The 20,105-nt window shown below is 39.9% G+C and overlaps 3 protein-coding genes across 4 annotated transcripts; 1 reads left to right on the forward strand and 2 right to left on the reverse strand.

Moving 5' to 3' along the window:
* Positions 1-1,095: 1,095 nt before the first annotated feature.
* On the reverse strand, positions 1,096-5,825 carry LOC148425653 (calcium homeostasis modulator protein 5-like). The gene is made up of 2 exons (XM_088411859.1): positions 4,987-5,825; positions 1,096-3,388 (listed from the first exon to the last, which is right to left on the reverse strand). The coding sequence occupies exons 1-2, from the start codon at positions 5,527-5,529 to the stop codon at positions 2,999-3,001; spliced, it is 933 nt and encodes a 310-aa protein (XP_088267985.1). The 5' UTR covers positions 5,530-5,825; the 3' UTR covers positions 1,096-2,998.
* A 1,093-nt stretch (positions 5,826-6,918) lies between these two features.
* Positions 6,919-9,090, reverse strand: calhm6 (calcium homeostasis modulator family member 6). Its single transcript, XM_088411858.1, has 2 exons — positions 8,551-9,090; positions 6,919-7,335 (listed from the first exon to the last, which is right to left on the reverse strand). The coding sequence occupies exons 1-2, from the start codon at positions 9,088-9,090 to the stop codon at positions 6,919-6,921; spliced, it is 957 nt and encodes a 318-aa protein (XP_088267984.1).
* Positions 9,091-10,440: 1,350 nt separating this feature from the next.
* On the forward strand, positions 10,441-19,282 carry cnot10 (CCR4-NOT transcription complex, subunit 10). Of its 2 annotated transcripts, none has more exons than XM_088411966.1 (19): positions 10,441-10,621; positions 11,492-11,583; positions 11,970-12,131; positions 12,227-12,377; positions 12,489-12,625; positions 12,969-13,043; positions 13,118-13,201; positions 14,526-14,643; positions 14,748-14,897; positions 15,210-15,412; positions 15,676-15,797; positions 15,935-16,114; positions 16,699-16,779; positions 16,861-16,974; positions 17,074-17,204; positions 17,444-17,479; positions 17,626-17,753; positions 17,901-17,976; positions 18,911-19,282. In XM_088411966.1, the coding sequence occupies exons 1-19, from the start codon at positions 10,606-10,608 to the stop codon at positions 19,051-19,053; spliced, it is 2,199 nt and encodes a 732-aa protein (XP_088268092.1). In that variant the 5' UTR covers positions 10,441-10,605; the 3' UTR covers positions 19,054-19,282. The 2 variants fall into 2 exon arrangements, with proteins under 2 accessions (XP_088268092.1, XP_088268093.1); XM_088411967.1 differs by having other exon boundaries at positions 17,447-17,479.
* The last annotated feature ends 823 nt before the right edge of the window (positions 19,283-20,105 follow it).

Consider the following 20,105-nt stretch of genomic DNA (forward strand, 5'->3'; position numbering starts at 1 on the left):
CAGTAACAGAATGACTTTTCTGTTATCTATTACTTTTGCCTGCAAATTTCTTCTTCTTTTTCTTCTTCTTCTGTCATGTCAGTTGTCAGCGTTCGGCTCGCGATCTTTTTTTTTTTTAATTACTGAAGCAAAACAATTTAATACAGTGCTAAAAACATAACGCAGGGGGATCCGAACAATCAAAATCAGTGCAACATAATATTAAACAAATATATTCAGAAGAAGACATAAATTGCAGGTCTTAATGCCTTTTAAAATATTAGAAATGTTATAGTTTAATGTATTGGTTGACCTCATTGACTAAGGTAGATGTTTGATTTTGGATTGGTATATCGGCATTTGTGGAAATGCAATTTAGTTAAGCGTATGATGAGATTCATGACGTTAAATTGTTTATTGCTTGTGGTTTATTAGTTAGTGAAGCCAAACAATAAATGTTCAAAGCAAAGGGGAAAATCTGGGTCAACATATGTAGAAATTAAAACGCAGACATCCTCCCACATTCTGACGGAGAAGTGGTAAATCGGCTCGCAGGCTTGTTTTAACAAAAAACTACAATCGTTCTTCTTCTTCTTCTTCTTCTTCTTCTTCTTCTTCTTCTTCTTCTTCTTCTTCTTCTTCTTCTTCTTCTTCTTCTTCTTCTTCTTCTTCTTCTTCTTCTTCTTCTTCTTCTTCTTCTTCTTCTTCTTCTTCATTTTCTTCTTCTATCATGTCAGTTGTCAGTAAGCGTTCTTGTAAAACAAAACAAAACAAAACAAAACAACACAATCAAAAACCAATCTCGATTATCTTCTACCGAGTACCCTGTTTCATCCACCCAATCCATGACATTTTGAGTCCCATGAAATGTTCAACCTCAATAAACTCCACACCCAAGTAACTGGCGAAGAATGTAATTTTTATAAGGTGTTATTCCAAATGTTTTGTATAGTATTTTTAGAGTAAATCTGCCAATTAAATAGTGAATTTACATACTTATGAAAGTGTGTGCAGTGTGAAAAAGGGATGGGCTAACAAAAATTTACCCAGTATGCAGCATAAGTCCTAGCTCTTAAAATATTACTGTCAGTAAAAAGGAAAAAATAAGGCATAAAATACATGATCTGACTTTATTAGACGCTTCATGTAAAGTGCAACAAACGGTGTAATGTAAACTAAAGACATTAAAAAAAAAAACGTTGGCATGAATAAAGTCTTTCAATAGGTAACAATAAATTCTTTCAACAAATAAATAGTTCACAAGTCAACTTGTTTGTTTGTTGAGCAGTATTACCCTGTCTTTTGCTTTCTATGAAGCCTTAAAGTGCCATTGTGTAAGATATAGACCGTTTTCATTAAAATGATTAAATCAAATTATTATAAATTTAAAAATCTTGCAAATAAATGTGTTCTTAATGACCAACAGTATGTTTTAAACATAATCGTAGGTCTAGTTATCATGAAATTATATTACACAGGGGGTGGCACTCCTCCTCTGTTAAAGCTATGGACAGAAGGAGGAGGAGTGTTTATTGCAGCATTTACCATAATGCATCTTAAACTCCCACAGGCTCATGCGAAGAATTACACACGCTCCCTTTAAGTAAGGTGTTAGAAGGCCCCCACTTAAAGTAAGACTCAGATTTGGATTTTTTAAATTTGATTCCAAACGATTCTCGTTTCTGATTCTTGAATAAGAAGAAAAGAAAAAAAACGGCGGACCTAACCTAAGTGAAATTATATGAACTGGTCTGTTCTTTATTTTCACAAACGTTTTACTCTTTGTTGTTTCTTTATTATGTTACTGGAAGGAATATTTTTAACCAGTAGCGATAACAATATGATCATGAAAGCTTCATGTTTGAAGACCTTAAGAAAATTCAATAATACGGTGATTAAAGCATGGTGCTGTTCACCAATGGTTGTGCTAATATTGTGTTGTTGTTCTTTTCTTTGAAGGGGGGTCATACGTGACAGAAAAGCTACATTTGAAGTGCAAGGAAATGTAATCATCCAAGCAGTCTACTGGATATATCCGTATAAGGCTCGAAATGTTTTTAATTATTTTGCTGAGCAGTTTTGTGAATCATTGACTTTATATGAGGAGCAATTTTCTAATTTTGTGGAGCAAGAGAGACCTGAAGCTATGTTTTTTTAATCAACCAATAATACTATGACATTACTGACCATTAATAATATCACAATTTTAGTTATTAAGGGTTAATGTCTCAATGGTCTTTTCTTTCCATTCTGTATTTGAAATACAAATGCATCATCCATCTTTTTTCTCATGTTGTGCTATGTTCAATGGCAGTGTAACTGACGAGTGTTTTTGTAGTGTCCTCAATCACGATTGAACAGGATTCTTTAATGGCGGCCTGTTGGTGGTAAAGAGCTGATGTGATGGCAATAATATGGGATAAAGGAGTCAAAATGTAAAACAACGTTCCGGTGAAATATTTCTAAATATATTTGACATTTGTCCTCTCTGTAAAAAATGAACACGAACTTTATTTCAATGCAAATGCCAATTTTAACACGATGGCGCGATAACAGTTCCTAACAATACCAGCATTTCTCAAGTTTCAGAAGCTGGGTTTTAAATACGATTTTTACATTTTACAACTCTGGAAAGCCAAGAACAAAAATTCAGCTAAAGAAGAAACATTTATCTGCATTCACATTCAGTTGCACATTTGTACCAAAATATGTTCAACTACTTTAAATACTACAAGCATGTTGATGACAAAAACTTAGTTTTTACATTGACAGTTTAAATATCCAAACTTGGACTAAGTAATGAAAATGCCAAATCCACAGTGTTGTCGGTCAGTCAGTGAATATTATTTGCAGCTTGTTAAGTTTTTGAATGTTAATTATAATAAATGTGCAGATGAAAGAATGGATTTTGTAGAATAATGCGGTAGATGGCATTATCAGCGACAAGGTAGGTAAACAAAGTGGTGAAGCCCTTCAATTGTTCTCTAACGGTCTTCTCAGTTTCACCCCCAAAGAGTCTTTATTTCATTTCAATTCCATGCTCCAAGTCCATGACAGGTCTCTTCTCTGGTGCAAAGTCCCTGTCTATTCTCTCCACATAACGTTGCAGGGTACTGTAGTACTGTTCACTCCTTGAGAAAGTGTAAAGTGCAGAGATTTGCTCCCAAGCCTTGTGGTTGGGGAAAGGGAACGGCTCTGGATCCTTGTTCTCAAAGAAACTTTGTAGATTTCTTTCAGCAAGTCTGGAGGCGTACTCCAGAGCATAGGCATCAAACTGCTCCTTTTCTTTCTCCATGTAGCGTTTCCAGAAGGTGAGCTGCAGGAAGCTAACTTTGGACCGGCAGTTAGTGTAGCACGTGCCAAGAAGCCCAAATGTGGCAGCGATGATGATGATGCACCAGCCCAGAATCTGCACAAATGAAAATAATAACAATAACATTCCCCCTTGTTGATGAGTTAGCAGAATCATGACGTCAGAGAAAGCAAGATAAAAATATCTTTTTTGGTTGTTCATCATTGCATTGTTAAGTAAACATTTTGACTGGCAACCTTGTTTGAACAAATTTTCAAGGATGTTGAATGTGAACACATTTTAGGCAAAATGCTAAAACCATAGAATTCTCTATGCTGCAAGGTATGCTCATCAACACTCTGTGATATTATGGGAGCAAATGTTCTGCTTTTAGCCTCTGAAAATATTTTTGAACGCACTTGCAAGCACGTTCAAACAAATTTGCCAATTACAATGACATTCAAATAACAGTATACTACTATATATACAGACGTATGGACTTTCCAATGTGGAGTCAACATTTTTTTGACTCGCAAACTCATTCCAGCATCTTCACAAGTTTATTTGAACATATTTAAGTACATTTAATCTTATTTTCAGGTATGTTTGAGCATATTAAGGTAACGTATTTTTCACACTATAAGGCGCACCTAAAAGCCTTCATTTTTTTAAAAAGCTGATGGTGCGCCTTATATATGGATCAATATTGAGATTGGAATTCGTAGATGGGGAATGAACTGATAAAGTAAGCTTCTTTTGTGTGTTTACAGTTGAACAAGGTTGGTCATATTGACATTGAGTTATTATGCTATTGAGAGTTTGGAGTTATTATTTGAATTATTATTGTTATTACTTTGAGTATTACCATATTGTGATTGGAAAAGTTTTAAAATATGTCATTAATTGAAGGTGCGCCTTATAATCCGGTGCACCTTATATATGGAAAAAGTTATAAAATATGCCATTAATTACTTTCAAACACATTTTCAAGTATGTTAAAATGGACTTTAGGACGAATTGTGTTGTTCTGCGCTGTCTCCCCCTTGTGTTGGGGGGAAGGGGGAGGGGGGCACCAGCTGCTCACCTGTGTTCCATCAGCCATCAACCCACTATTTACTGTAAGTCAGGGGTGTAAAAACTGGTCCTTGAGGGCTGCCAGCATTTACAAATACAGTACGTTCAAACATTCTTGTGATATGTTTGAACAAGTTTGTTAAAAATGTTTTCTCTACCTTGCCAGATGCACACTTCGGTAAATGTCAATAAACTGTCAAACAAATATATGCTAAGGTTGACCATCACTATTGCCCAGTGATTGACCATGGTGCGCCGCAGCAAGAAGGGTCTGGGTTTGATTCTGTATCGTGTGTTTGGGTGTTATCATTGTGTCTGTGTTGATTCACTAATTCTCACACAGGTCATAAACATGTACAGTGCATTCTTTAAGTGTAAATTACAGTGCGACTGTTTGAGGTTTATGTCTGCACGGTGATCAGTCCAAGGTGTACCCCGCCTCTCGTCCCATTCCAGAGAACAGATTGTTCGTTAGAAAGCTGCAGAGAAAATATCGGCACGCGTAACGTGAGCAAACTAGTTACAGGTCGAGGCTTGTTTCTGTAGAACAGCTCCAGTACCATGAAAAATGTAATAAGCACATACTACACATTATAGATGATGCCTGAATATTAGGCGAAGAATTCACAAAATTCCCTTACCTGAGACTGGGCCCTGAACATCAGCAGCAGATCCATGCGCTCCTCCTCAGATAACTTGGACCTGCCACAGGGAACTCGGGCAAGCTCCTCCCGACACTTCATGGTCTTGTTTTTACAGAACAGATCCACCACCAGGTTTTCATCAAGACCGCTGACGGCACACTCATAAAATGTCCCATTGAGCAGTGCCACAGAGAGCCACATTATAGGAGCCACACAAGCCCCTGTAAAAATACTCATCAACACCCTGAAGCATCCCAAGCATCTTCCACGGGGACAAAGCTTCATGGGATTGAGGCAGCATCCGGTGTAGAGTCTCCACAACCTGGCGCTGAAGAACAGACCCAAAACCAGGAGTACAGCCGCAGGTCCAAGCAGAAATGTGATCCCGTAGGCAAAGTTCTGGTCATGGTTGCAGGGACATTGAAAGGAGACCATGGAGAAGACTCGCTCCCCGCCTATCGTCAGGAGAGCCATAAAACTGTAGCCAATTGTGGCTTTCTGGTTCATGAAGAAACGAAGGACCGTCTGGAATTTATCCATGGTAGCAGTGTAGGAATTAGATGCGCTCCACAAGTAATAAAGCAGAAAACAAGCGACAGCAGACTGAAAAATTGGACCGTCGAGCAGTAGACCTTTGCTGGGACTTGCCTTATTACAGCTGAAGACAAAAACAGTGCCCCTCCCTTTGGTTTATGCGCTTCCCTTCAGACTCCTCCCTCTGTCCCTCGGGTACCCACTCATTGCTCTTTCATTCACCAAATCTACTCTTTATCCTAAGGGAAGTCACAAAACAGCTAACAGTAAAAGAGAGGCTTGTAACTGTATGTTACAAATGAATGCCACTTTCCTTTGTCTGTTTTTGCTTGTATGCTTCAGCTGCAACTGGGCCATGAAAATCCTGTAAAGCCAGTTTTGTGAATTCCCACCCCAAGTCTCTGACTGTTTTGGTAGTAATGCAGACTTGGAAGTGTAGCATCTCTCTTACTGTAATGTCCTGATCGTATCTAAACGTTAACACATTGAAACCATTCAGTCCAACTAGCCCAATTTTCTATTCTATCTAGTTCATCTCATTCTTTGTGTTATTCCGCCTTCGAGTAAAACAGTCTGGTTCAGTCACATGATATCATGCATGCAACGTTGCATGCTAACGTAACTCAACTTTACAAGTTCATCATATATCATATATTTGGGAAAGGCATGCAAGAGGAGAGGGGAAGAAAAACTCGCAAGCAAGAAATCATGCAGAATGTCACCACTTTTTCTATTGAATGTTTCCATACAGAACATACCATTGTTACTGCAACGCAGGCAGTCATCATCAGCAGCTCAGCAGAATGAAGACTAAGTCACATCCTCTCAGTGCTTTGTCTGTTCCAAGCTAGCCACACAAATGACTACTCAGATTAAGTGGCTTGTAAAAGGCTGCTAATGTGAAATACCAGCAATACACAAGAAATGCATTATCTACAAGTGCTACAGTATATCCCTCCATGGGCACAAACACTCATTAGACTTATGCCAGTGATGCCACAAAGAATTTCAAATTCAATATCAGCTCACACAAATGTATTATTGGGCTGTTTTTTAAAGGCATTTGAACAATGTACTATGTCGATGTTTTTCTCCATCTGATTTGGATGCCATTATTTTACTCCTGAAAATTCCACCCTCCACACATTGGATACACAAGGCAGAGTTGAATTCTGCCATTTACAAACAAACAGGAAGTGATGGGTTGTTTCCATTTCCTATTTGAAACCACTGAGGCTCCAAATAAATGTCTTTCAGTTCTTTCAAAAGCGATGACTTCTTAAAGATGTGTATAAATAATGCAATAAAATTGCATTACAGACGAGCGTTTTCCAAACATACCCAGTAATTTGGCAAATGTAAATCTAGGACACACTGGTCAGTTGACAGCCATCCTTATAACCCCAGCCCACCCTCATCCACAAAATTAAGAACAGCAGGATTGTCTCCAGGTGACTCAGCTGATTTAAGTGAGGCCATTTGCATCATCCCACTCTCCACATACTTGTGTAATGTGCTGTAGTAGTGGTCTTTAGTGCTGAACTTGTAAAGCATGGAGACTTTCTCCCAATCTTTGTTGGAGGGCGTGATGACATTTTCGGGCATCGTCTGTTTGAAGAAACTTGCCAGGTTTCTTTCTGCTAGTTCTTTGGCATGTTTCATGGTGTAAGAGTCCATGAGGTTGGTCTCCTCCTGAGAATAAACCCTCCAGAACTTTAGCTGCAGGTAGCTGACGGGTGAGGTACACCGAGCCAAACAGGTCAACAAAAGGTTGGACAACATGACTGAGGCAATCAACAGCCACCCAAGGATCTGTAATCATTGAGACACAATATGTACTATAGAACGAGATGAAACTGAAAATGAAACTGAGCTGCAAGGCTTGAAATATTTTTATTTTGGCTCACTCAGTTGCCATACACACACCGTTTGAAGCGTTTCCCTTCCATTCAGTCGATGTAGAATGATGAACATTGGTTTACTTTCAAATAAAAGTGCCCTAATTTGCAGCCGAACAAGAGCAAAGATTAACACGCTGTTAGACTGGTTCAGACACCACATTAGACTGAGCGTGGGAGTCTTCTTGCAATACAGAGGGTAGGCACTACTGTAAAGCAGTGTTGTAAAGTGCTGTAAACACAACATCTACATTATTATCAATACATGACGGTCGTCATATTTTTGAAAACAAAACAAAGCACCGAGGTAACAAAAAGTGAAGCAAGAATTGGTGAGGGAACACTGTACAGCAAATTCCTTTTTCTGTCTGAGTTTGAAATGTTCGACTGTATTTGAATGCACCATATGTATCGTCCTCATGTTAGCATTTAGTTGAGATTCGTGTCTGCTGTATCATACAATGATTACATAACTGACTAGCGGATTCTTCGCTTCCTTGATCAGCAGTTGAATATGATTCTTTAACGGCCATGTGTTGTTGTTGGTATCGATGTAATGCCATGACAATGTTTTGGAATAAAGGAGTCGCGACAATGAGTCAAGCTAATCGAAACACAATCAACTCTCTGAGGAAAAACTGAAAAATCAAACACTGCAAAGACTTTTGCATTGACTTCCATGTATTATTTGGTGTGTTTATTTTGAAGTTTGCCCACGTAGCATGTTGGTGGCAGCCTGCTTTCATTATATTATTGTGCTTGCTTGGCATGTTGGCGCTCTTCAAATAAACAAACTCATGTATGTAAAACTGAAAAAAAATGTGCGGCCAATTGAACATGCAGCCTTAGAGAAAATGCACACTTATTTTTCACCAAGCTATCTACAAACCCTTTTGTTCTGTATGGAATAAATCAATTCTAACAAAACCTGGCACCCTAGAGCACAAATTAACTGTCGTTCAAAAACCGTTTGGGTTTGCCGATGAGCATTTGTTCCTCGGTTTAGTCCAAAATTTACGTCGCAAACTGTGATGCAAAACCTTTTATTTCAAGCCTTGGAGCTGTTAGACATATTCTGCTAGCATTTGATGCTGAGCATTGATTTGAACTACAGTGCGTGAAAACCGACCTGTGAGTGAGCCCTGAGGGTCAGCAGGGCAGCTTGTCTGTCATTGACATTGTTGCCGCCTCCACAAGGGAACTTGTGGAGTTCCTTTCGACACTCGATCGGAGAAGTAGCACCTCCGCAGAGATGCTCACTGTAATCACTCACGTTGACACCTGTCATTGCGCACTCAAAGTAGCTCCCATTTAGCAGAGCCACGGCAATCCAACTGGATGGTGCTACCGGGGCTGTTGTGCTGATCTGAAAGATTATCTTCAGACAGTGAGACATCCTCTTCCAAAAAGATGAATTGGTCCCACGTTGGCAAAACCCTGTCATCATCTTCCACATCTTTTTACTTAAGATATAAGCAAGCAGCAGCAGAGCCAATGCAGGTACCAGTAGGAAGACCATACCGTACAAGAAGTTCAACTCATTGCAGGGACACCTGAAAAGCACAGAGGAGAAGATTTGCTCTCCTCCAGCGGTCAGCAAGGAAACTAAACCAAACCCAAGATGAGTCTGTTTGTTGGCAATTTTCAGAACTGTGTTGAACTTATCCATCTCTGACTGTTCCGTGATGTTTTGTGGTGTCTCTTTCTCCTCCCTGAAAACCACCAACAACCACAGGTGTCAGCTAACTCACAATGGTTTATTCATGGGTATATAGTTACAGCAACTTTGAAAAGTTACAATTCATGTCTTCACTTCCAAACACATTATGAGTGAGCAAGTCAAAACATTCTGTGATGCTTGACTGATTCCTCTGCTGTCTGACCATCATGCCATAAAATAATAAACTTGATTCTAACAGGCTTGAAAGGGTTTTGTTTTGATCTCATTTGACAATACTTTCAGCAAAAAATGTTACAATTTATCCTGCAATTTTGCTATTTACTTTTCTCACATTGCCCCCGTGCATCCATCGAGCCATCGCTCTGAAGCAACTGTGACATCGTATTCTGTCGACAGCACTGCTTCTTGCTGCTTAATTCAAATTCCCCTCACACAATGTTTGATGAAATGCCGCGTGTACACTGGTGGGGGAGCATAGGAAATATTAAGAAAATTCTTGATCTGTTGCTTGAACCTTTAATGATAAAAGGCATTCTAATGATTAAATGCCTGAACAGAAATTGTTGAGTCTCCATAGTGCAGGCATGTCCAAATCTGGACCTTGAGGGCCGCTATCCTGCATGTTTTTAAGGTTTACGTCCTCCCAACAGAGCTGATTCAAATGGTCAGCTCATCAGCAAACTTAATGGAACCCTTATCATGATCCTGATCATAAGAATCAGCTTCATTGGACCACGAAAACCATCAAAAACATGCAGACTAGTGGCCCTCAAGGACTGGGTTTGGACATGCCTGAAACAGCATGCCCATGCACCTGTTAAGGTGGCAAATATTTATTTGCTAATGAAACAACCAAGTCAATCTTATAGCTTGATCTATTTGTGAATATGCGACTTTGAGTGAGATATGGGTAGGCTATGTCCTGCTGCTATTTAAATGTTGTTAAATAAATGTAAATAAAATTCCCCCATTTAAATTAGTTGCGCAATTAGTTGTTGAAGTGGTGAACTATGGAGATTTTAAATATTTGGCGATCTGCGAAGTCCGATAGGGCTTGAAGAGCTAACAGATGATGCGCATTGAAAGTGAGGTGGAGCAGTAAAGGTAGTGTGCCGTAAATGTCACAGTGAATAACGTTTGATTCTTTTGCGACTCAACATTCGCTTTAAAGCCACTGCTAAATTATTTATAAATGTGGACGGCGATAAACTCCTGCAAATATTTCTTGTTTTTACCAAGGCTCTTTTTGTAATTTAACGACAATCCAGAGAGGGCGCTGCCTTAATCTTACGCCTGAGTTACTCCCTGTCGCATACCCACAAAGAAGAATATAAAACTCAACAGATTTTTTTGTGTGGCTTGAGCGCTAAATTCACTGGCCCCTTAACATTATCATTATTATTATTATCATTTAGCGCGTTTTCGCAAATCAACTTAATCCACCATTCATTTCCTCTCCCGTCTCGACTGAGCATCTCCATCTGAAGTCGGAAAGGTCAAAACATGGCAGAAAACGCAGGTAAGGGCATTGGTTAACGTTAGCCAGTTAGCAAGTCAGAAGAGTCGAATCAGTATTTCAACTTGGATATCACCCTTGAAAAGATGGACTTCAATGCAATTTGTCAGTCCTGTGGTTATCAACATTCTGTGCATGTTACAGCCAATGTTACGTTTTTAAAACATACGATTTGTTATTATACAACGCTGTTTAGCTACGTAGCAGTTCTGCAACTCGTGAGATTTCAGCTTCGCCTACTGACCTACTAAATGTTTTTAGGAATAATTGCAGTGACACTACCTGCCCGAATATAATATGAACATTTCCCAAGCACCCCCTGCAATCTGCTCACTTATCAGCCAATGCTGATTGGTGCATGAACGAGTATTTCTAAGGATGTTTGGGATGCCCTACTCAATGACTGGTCATTGAACGCGCCCCAAGTCACTTGACAAACGCGGGTTTCTACATGCGTACATTTCTTGCTTAATTATCATGATGATGGTGATGATGCTTATGATTATTTTGCATAACCCTGTTTGTAAAACCGAATATCCACATATCCAAAAGTATGTTCTTCATTTATTTAAATGAAAACAAGCAAGTAATGTTGCACCACATTCAAATCAATGAGAAGTACCCCCCCCCCCCCCCCCCCCCCCCCAGTACAGAAGAAACTAATAGAGGTGGGCATTTTACATTTTTTGATTGATTCCCCCCCCCATCCCCCCCTTAAAAACTAATGACAGTAAGCATTGCAGTTTCAAAGCTGTTTCAAGTTGTTTTGGGAGGATTTGAATAAATGAAAACCGATTAAAGTACACGTTCGTATGACTGTTAATGGGTGAGTAACTATTATGTTGTTCTTTCACAAACATTCTTTATTATCAGAGCAAAACGATGCTAAGCACGACAAGTCATCGTCACCTGGAATGACAGACCAGGAGAAGGAAATAGCAGCCAGTGCATATCAGTCATTTGTGGTGAGTGTTCATATTAATGTACTGTTACAGGGAACCCTAGCTATTTGTGGGGAGTAAAGATTGGGCCATGCTGTAAGCAGTGGACATATGTGCATAATAGACACACATTATTAATGCTTTGGATAAAATAAACTCCATAAATATTTGGGGAAAAAATAGGGATAAACCATTCATAAGCATAACCACATCTGCTACTCTTCACATATAATCATGATGGGGCTAAGCCGTGTTGATGATATTGATAGTTGAGGTCTTTAGTATTCCATAAACCATCAGCTGTCCTATTTCCCCACTGGTTATCAAGCAATGTAAATGTAAACTGGCATAATAATATTCCTCACGCCGTCAGAACAATGTAGATAATCACGCCTAAACTGTATTCACAGGCTGGAAAATACGACGAGTCTTTGAGGCACCTTGAAGCTCTGCAAGAATTGAATAAAGAGGACTACAAAATCGCTTTAAATAAAGCTATTGTTGAGTTTTACAGAAGTGGTCAGACTACTACGGGAAACCTTAAGCAAAGCCTAATGGCAATGAAGACCCAGGTAAGACAAGTGAATGTGGCGTATATTTCTCCAGCTCCTTTTACTTTAAGTTGTTCATTTTAAATTACAATTATTATTATCTGGCAATTATTCAGGTTCACACAGCTACCGATGATGTTGAAGGGTTGGATGATGTTGAAAATAGTTTGTTGTACTACAATCAAGCCATTATCCACTATCATATGCGGCAATACTCCGAAGCTATTTCCATCGGAGAGAAGCTCTATCAGTTTCTGGAACCGTTTGGTATGTTTTGGTGAAATGACATTGCATTTTCATGTTTCATGTTAGTGACTCTTGCTTTTTAATGCGGCCTTCCAGTTTGGCATGGAATCATTGTGTTATTTGTCCTTGAAGAGAAGTTTGCTCAGGCGGTGTGTTTCCTGCTGGTGGATCTATACCTGCTGACGTTCCAGCCAGAGAAGGCCCTCCACCTGTTGGCTGTGTTGGATAAGCTATCGGTACAAGGAGGCAACAAGAACGGCAAAGGAGAGGTACAGTTTCCAGATTAAAAGTCATCTTTTCATAGTTTTTCAAATTACGACTGAACTCAGATGCGAAGGCCATTCAAAGAAATCAACTCGGCAATTCACAAGGCAAGCTAAATAAATACAGACGAATGGCCATGCACAAAAAATTCCATCAGTTAATACTCGTATACTTCATGTACAAGCAACCATTGACAACAGCCATCAGAAAAGCCTGGGAAAACATCAATAGTGAGAAGGCAGAGGCTATGACTTTAACTGACAATCTCTTGTTTTGTCTTTGACTGAGTTGAGCTCTGGGTGCTGTCAAAATATACCGCAAGATTTTAGCAGCATTTTTTTCCCCCAGAACAACAAAGATAGTGGAAACCAGAAGGCCGAATTCTCAGCCATGATTGAGGCTGCTAAATCAAAAATGCACCAGGTAGGCTTCAAAGTCTAGACCAGATGAGCGTCTCTGCTTTCACCTCCATAATGACTCCTACTCTCCCTTTATAGTACAAAGTAAGAGCCTACATACAGATGAAATCATCCAAAGCCTGTAAAAGGGAGATCAAGTCGGTGATGAACACGGCAGGAAATGTGAGTTTCTTTCGGCTTCTCTCATTAGCCTGTGGATACCTGTTTGTGATGTCGCAATAGTGTTGAAATCACTCTATTTTCATGGTCAAGAATAGGGAGTCTTCAATCGTGGTTGTTAAGGCCTGCTTATCTGTTCCTCCATTACAAGATACCTGATTCAAATGATCAAGATTATCCCGCTTCTGCAGAACACGCTGACTGTCTGATCATTTGAATCAAGTGTGTTGTAGCTGGGAGATACAAAACATTCAGGAGACCAACTTTTGAGGACCAAAATTGAAGACCCCTGGTTTAGAATGAGTTGTTTTGTTTATTTATGTATAATGACTATACCGTGGAACCCCTCATTTAGTTTCAGCACCCGCACATATTATTCACACAATTTTATCATAATCTTAAACGACCCCCATTGCCTCCTCATTTTTCGTGGAAATCACAAAGCAGTGTGGCTAAAAAGGCTTAGGTTTTTGAGTTCCATGACCATCATCGGGGTGGGGGTGAACATAAGCAAAATAGTGTTAAAAAATCTTCGAAAGTACATGCTTCTTTTTACATGTGTAAATGTTTCACATTATGAGTATCGTTGGTGCAACCTGACTTTTCAGGAAATTTATTGTAGTATTTTCCATGTTTTTTTCCACATTTCCCTCGAGTTTTCTTAGGCAATATATCGTATGTGTTTTTGAGAGATTTTAAGGGGGATTTTTTTTTTTTTCTCCCCCCCTCCCATGGAGGCAGGGTTGTCGCGGCCACCAGTTGCCCAAAGCATTATTTCGGTGCGAATGAAAGTGAGAAAAAGAATCGACACAAAGTGTACTTTCTGAATTCAGAACATTTATTGATATTTTTTTGCAAAGTTGGACGGGTATGTGTTTCACATTGTGTTTGGAAACATGAGTTGATTAAAAAAAAACATTTTTCAATGGTCTGTTTATCTGTTGATTTGCAGATCTGAAAGGATTTAGCATTCATATTTTTTTGCACATTTCCCACTTTTTCCCCCTTTGGATAGATTATGACACAAAATGATGATCTTTCTAAACACTGAAAACACATGTGATTGGCGGTCCTCGGTGCATTTTTTTTTTTTAATCCATTAGTGATATATTTGAAAAATACACATTTCTTGTAATTATGACTGTACTGCTGTTTTAGGTTATGTTTTTTTTAGCTTACAAATTCAGGTTTTCTCTGCACTGCAGTAATGAAATGTTGCCGTAATCCGAGGAACCCCTTTCGTGCTTTTCCATGTTGATTTTAACCCATTTCTTTAGTGTTTGACCTTAACAAAAAGTAAATGAACCTTCTTATTGTTCCATGTCAGTCTGCACCATCACTATTTCTTAAGAGCAACTTTGAATATCTGAGAGGAAACTACAGGAAGGCAGTGAAGTTGCTCAACAGTTCCAACATAGCAGAGCATCCCGGCCCCATCAAGACAGGTGACTGGGACTGCACCAGAACTGCTTTTGCATGACTGGGGCGAATCTGGTTTTCTTGTTCTTACCTAGTAACTGCCCTTTGATTTGTTCCTCGTCCCACGCAGGTGAATGTGTGCGGTGTATGTTCTGGAACAATCTTGGCTGCATTCACTTTGCAATGGGGAAACATAACCTAGGCATTTTCTACTTCAAGAAAGCATTACAAGAAAATGACCACACCTGTGCAAAGCTCGGCGATGGCGGCAATGGGCAAGGTGAGACACGATGCTTCAATTGGTGTATTTATGGAGCATGAAAGTGGCATATGTGGCGAACTTTCAGTTTGCTCGGAGAAAACTACCCCTTTTTGCAATGGAGACTTTATTGCAGTGCTTGACAGTTAATGAATAAAATGTTTTGATTTGCTTTTCGCATCCGCCAAAATCATCGCAAGATTTTCCTAAAAAATTAATTTGTTGCGCAGTCCTCTGAGTCGTTTACATTTAGAGCACGTTGGTCAGTGATTGCGCATGTAACAGTGATAAGAGGATCTTTATTAACCTGTCTTCTGCTTTTCCACTTTCTAGCTAAGAAGTTCACGGGTATCCCCATGTGTGCTCTCCTAGCAAATAAACGCTATGAGCTTCTGTATAACTGTGGCATCCAGCTGCTGCACATTGGCAGGCCCCTTGCGGCCTTCGAGTGTCTGATGGAGGCTGTCCAGGTTTACCATTCGAACCCTCGACTGTGGCTGCGGCTTGCCGAGTGTTGCATCTCAGCTAATAAAGGGGTATGCCAATCAAATTTCCATTAATCCCTTTAGGTTTAAGTATCTATGTAGTCAACGAAACTGTTACGTTGTGCAGCCGTTTTTTTGGTACCGTTTCAAAATGTAAATATTTGTAAGGAATTGATGTATGGTTTTTGATTTTCTGTGTAGGATCAGATTGAATACGGATAACACGGAATATATCCTTAAGACCCTTCTGCATTGTGATGATGGTCAGGTGTATTTGCTTCATAATAAGGGTTGTTGCTACTGTTTGCTTGCAGGGTGCGGAACAGGAGAGCAAAGGTTTACCTTGTAAAAAAGGCATTGTTCAGTCAATTGTAGGACAGGGGTATCATCGCAAAATTGTGCTGGCATCCCAGTCCATGCAGAACACTATTTACAGGTTAGTACTCTAGCTCACTAGTTCATCTTTCATCGAATACGACGGTAAAGCAAGAGGTATTACAAATGTGACTTAAACAAAATGTTCTTAGGTGAGCTCTCTGATTTGTCTAAATATCTGTGTGGTCTGCTTGGCAGTGAGGGCCAATCCGCAGCCATCCCAGTAGCCAGTATGGAGTTTGCTGCCATCTGCCTGAGGAACTCTCTGCTGCTGCTGCCTGAACACCAACAGCAGGACGCCAAGACTGAGAACAGCTCCAAGAGCTCAAGTCAGTCGGGAAGCACCGAAAGTGGCAGCGAGAACAGTGATGCCTGCAGGTCTGCAAAATGTATAAATAAAACACAAATATGGCAGTTGCTAAGTGTTACTAAGATGCATACACACCACATATTGTTGTAGATTTATTTTTTACTATGTGCAGCAAGTGTATAGTAAGTGTCTGCTGTTTTATCCCAACACAAATGGAATTTTTCTTTAAGTTCACCCCACTGGCACAAAGAAAGCAAGCACCATCAAGAATACCGGTATATTGTGATGGTATATTTCCAAATGTCATCTATCACCTTTATTTGAGAACACGGATGGTTAACTTTGATCTCATGGGCTACATGAGTTTTATAGCCATGAGCGTTATCCTACAACTATCCTGTAGGAGCCCTACAACTAGAAGAGACTGACTTTTTTAGATTAAGAAGCAAAAACATGTTATAAATTATGAATAATTTAGAATTTGGAGGATGAATGATCCCATCATTTGTACTTTTGCTTAATAGCCATGGAGATTTGCAGAACGTGGGATCATTTCAGTAGAAGACAGTGAAGTCTGTGATGTGTGTCATCAGTCCCGCTGTATGCATGTCGCTTCTCTCTTTCGGTTTGACGGACATCATCCGTTTTGCAGTGGGAAAGGTCAGGAGGCCGACAGGTTACTCTCTGCGGCGCCTTCGTCTCCGCTCAGAAAACAGGAAGTGGAAAACCTCAGGTAACTCCACCGTCTGTCATCACTTTACCTTCCAACTGCCGAGCGAGCAAATGCAGTAACAACGTCACATTTGATGTGTAGGTGCTCCATTTTGGCGTGCAGTGCCTATGTGGCCCTAGCACTAGGAGACAACCTGATGGCTTTAAACCACGCTGAGAAGCTGCTCCATCAAAGCAAGGTGTCAGGGTCTCTCAAGTAAGTTCCGTCAAAGTATTTCAATTCAAAGGCCAATACCCGGACCGAGCCCGTGATTGGAATCATTCGACCCTCCCCCCGCGTCTCTGCTGCCTTCAGGTTCCTCGGTCACCTCTACGCGGCCGAGGCGCTCATTTCGTTGGACAGGATTTCCGATGCCATCGCGCACCTCAACCCAGAGAATGTCGTGGATGTGTCGATTGGGGTGCTGGCCAGTGAGCAAGACCCAGGTGTGCTGCTTTTCACGTGTGATTTTTAGGATTGTTTCAGTTTAATGATTAGGTTTTTTTTTTTTTAATAATGATGGATATTGGTTGATCTCATTTTTTCAGTATTCTAAACCTGACATGTTTTGGCATAATGTTTTCAGTTAAATTTGGGATGAAGTCTAAACATACACTGAGGCCTAATTTTGCTTTTCCAATTGCTCAAGATATTTCTGATAAGCGCCGAATCTTGATTTTCTCAGCAGGTTCCGATAAAGGAGATGAGCCTGTTGAATCTAGTAAGTGTGATTTTATTCCATCCTTTGCCCAAACAAATGCAGAAATTCTAGCAAATCCTCATACTTTGAATGATAAAAAGTGGCTTAAGTTTCTGCTATATTGTACATATATTGTACAAACAAATGTTTTGCTTGTGTGTTTGCAGCAGGAAAGCAGACCCCACTTTGTTATCCGAGCAGTGTGACCTCTGCTCGGGCCATGATGCTCTTCAACCTGGGCAGCGCATACTGCTTACGAAGCGAGTATGACAAAGCCCGCAAGTGCCTTCAGCAGGTACCGTCATTTGAAAGATGTGTAATGCTTCTTAAAAAGACTATTTTTCAAAATATATTTACTTGCCCTTTTCTTTTCAAGAACAGCATTGCATGGCTATTCTTTGTTCTTTCAGTATTCCACTTGATGTCATTTGTTGTTTCTCAGGCTGCTTCAATGGTGAACACTAAAGAGATTCCACCCGAGGCCATCTTGTTGGGAGTCTACTTGGAGCTACAGAATGGTCAGTGGCCGCCTTTGCTCATCAAACAGGTTGACTGCTTTTGGCTGTATGTTAAAACAGTCGTCGCTGTCAGCAGCCTGGCATTCAAAGAAAAATTTGTTTCATTATCATCTTTGTGTGTTTCCAAGGGACACGCAAATATTTTGCTTTGCACCTGCCAAGGTGCCACAATTCATTTACAGTGTAGCTTTGCCTCAAGTTCAACCTTTTGAAGCTGACAGCTGGGGCTACTGTTTCCTTACACCCTTCTGAAGTCGCAAATGTGCTCAAATGACTTTTAATTGTATTACTCTTATTAAAACTAAATGATGATGTATTTTAAGACAAAGGTCATGTCAATGATTTCTCAGTAATCGGGAAAGAAATGATTATCAATATGCAACACCATTTTGATCAATCTCTGTCCGTGTTCACATTTTCAAATAATCACTTCTACATATTTCCTAAGAGGTCAAAACCTCCCATAATTGCTTCAGGCGTGTGGACTACTCATGTGGTCCATGGGTCAAGTTGCCTGGTGCCAGTAGTGGTAGCCCCTGGCTTCAAATAGCGACCTTTACCATAGGCTGTTTTAATCTCTGTTATTATAGTAATGAAAAGCAACCAACTCAAACTAAAATGAAAAAGAAATTGCGAATGTAATAAAGTGCACACAAAAATGCTTTACAAAATAAAGCAAAAGCCAACCACATTTTATGTTTATCATTTGCCAGTTACCATAAATGTATTTATTTTGTTATTAGTGTTTGGTTGTCATTTTGGAATCTTAGTTTACTCTGCTTTATTATGAAATACCTTTGATAGTGGCTGTCCATAGATGTGCATGAATACATACCATGTTGAGATTATGACAGTCTGTATGTTGAGGCCAAACCCGTTTGTTTAAAAATACAAGTGAGGTCTTCGAACTCACCACCTGTGTCCCCGTCTTCAGGGAATACTCAGCTGGCCTTGCAGATCATCAAACGCAACCAGCTGCTGCCCACGGCGGTCCAGAGGGTGTCTCCGGATTCCCGCAAGAAACCCATTCAACCCATCCAGCTTCCCACGCCGTTCACACAAGTCCAGCGGAAATGAGTCTCCGGAACTCACCCGGCCCCATTTGACCACAGACGCACGCACTCTGAGGATCCTTGATATTTATTATGCATCTTGCCTCAGCAACAGGAGCTGTATCAAATGCAAATCTGACCGCTGACGGATGTGGGAAGTGATCAGGAACTGAAACCCGTGGACTTTGTTCTATTTTGTATTTCATTTTGCCTGTTGGCCTGAATCACAAAATAAATGTTTATCTACTATATCATGTGCTACTTTGTCTGTCTCCATGTTGCAAGACTGGGTTCATTAATTGCCTCAATTTACACTCAGTTTGGTGGATTAAAATCAAAACTCTTTTGATAAGACAGGTGTCTCAAATGGTGTTCCCTCACCTTTATTGATGCAATATACATTTAACATGCTTTTGAATTAGAAAAGTTAATGGAGCACCCAAGAAAAATGGCATAAATAATATACGTAATTACATAATACTGATGTAATGATGATGATCTCAGCATAATTTATCTGGAATGAAAGAGTGGGCCTATAGTACAAGGAATCACAGTGACAGATTGACAGGTCAGCATTACACTTCAGAGGTCATGGGTTTGCTCACGCCTCCAGCCTTCCTGTGTGGGGAGTTTGCATGTTATTCCTGTGCCTCTGTGGAATTTCTCCACTTACTCCTGTTTCCTCCCACTCAATTTTAATCACTCCAAAAACTTGGGAGAAAACCCCTGCATTTATATACATTGCACTATTGTGGCAAGATCAAAGGATTGAAATACATTTAAGGGAAAAGTGGCTCAAGTCATTTTCTTTAGCAGACTAGATGTAGTTCATCACTTTTATACAGCACTTTTCTGTAGACCCAATGACACTACAACACTACTACTACACTAATACACTAATGTACTACACTAGGACATTAATCAATTGATCACTATCAATCTGTTTTTTGGCATCTCTACTCTTGACATTGAAGAACCATTTGATCTTTCATGGTTTTCTAATCAAGTTACTTGTTAGGCTAGAGCCAAGATTGAAACCTTCAACATCTTGACCATGAGGAAGACATGCCGCAACTA

The sequence above is a fragment of the Hippichthys cyanospilos genome, chromosome 3 (assembly GCF_059441005.1).
Source record: "Hippichthys cyanospilos isolate Australia breed blue-spotted pipefish chromosome 3, RoL_Hcya_1.0, whole genome shotgun sequence".
Classification (NCBI taxonomy): domain Eukaryota; kingdom Metazoa; phylum Chordata; class Actinopteri; order Syngnathiformes; family Syngnathidae; genus Hippichthys; species Hippichthys cyanospilos.

Coding starts and splice junctions, on each gene's coding strand:
- LOC148425653 (XM_088411859.1), bottom strand. CDS start 5,529: ATGGATAAATTCCAGACGGTCCTTCGTTTCTTCATGAACCAGAAAGCC. Junction 3,389..4,986: donor TGTTCAGGGCCCAGTCTCAG/GTAAGGGAATTT, acceptor TCATTTGTGCAG/ATTCTGGGCTGGTGCATCAT.
- calhm6 (XM_088411858.1), bottom strand. CDS start 9,090: ATGGATAAGTTCAACACAGTTCTGAAAATTGCCAACAAACAGACTCAT. Junction 7,336..8,550: donor CCCTCAGGGCTCACTCACAG/GTCGGTTTTCAC, acceptor CAATGATTACAG/ATCCTTGGGTGGCTGTTGAT.
- cnot10 (XM_088411966.1), top strand. Junction 17,205..17,443: donor GGCCAGTGAGCAAGACCCAG/GTGTGCTGCTTT, acceptor TGATTTTCTCAG/CAGGTTCCGATAAAGGAGAT. Junction 17,480..17,625: donor AGATGAGCCTGTTGAATCTA/GTAAGTGTGATT, acceptor GTGTGTTTGCAG/CAGGAAAGCAGACCCCACTT.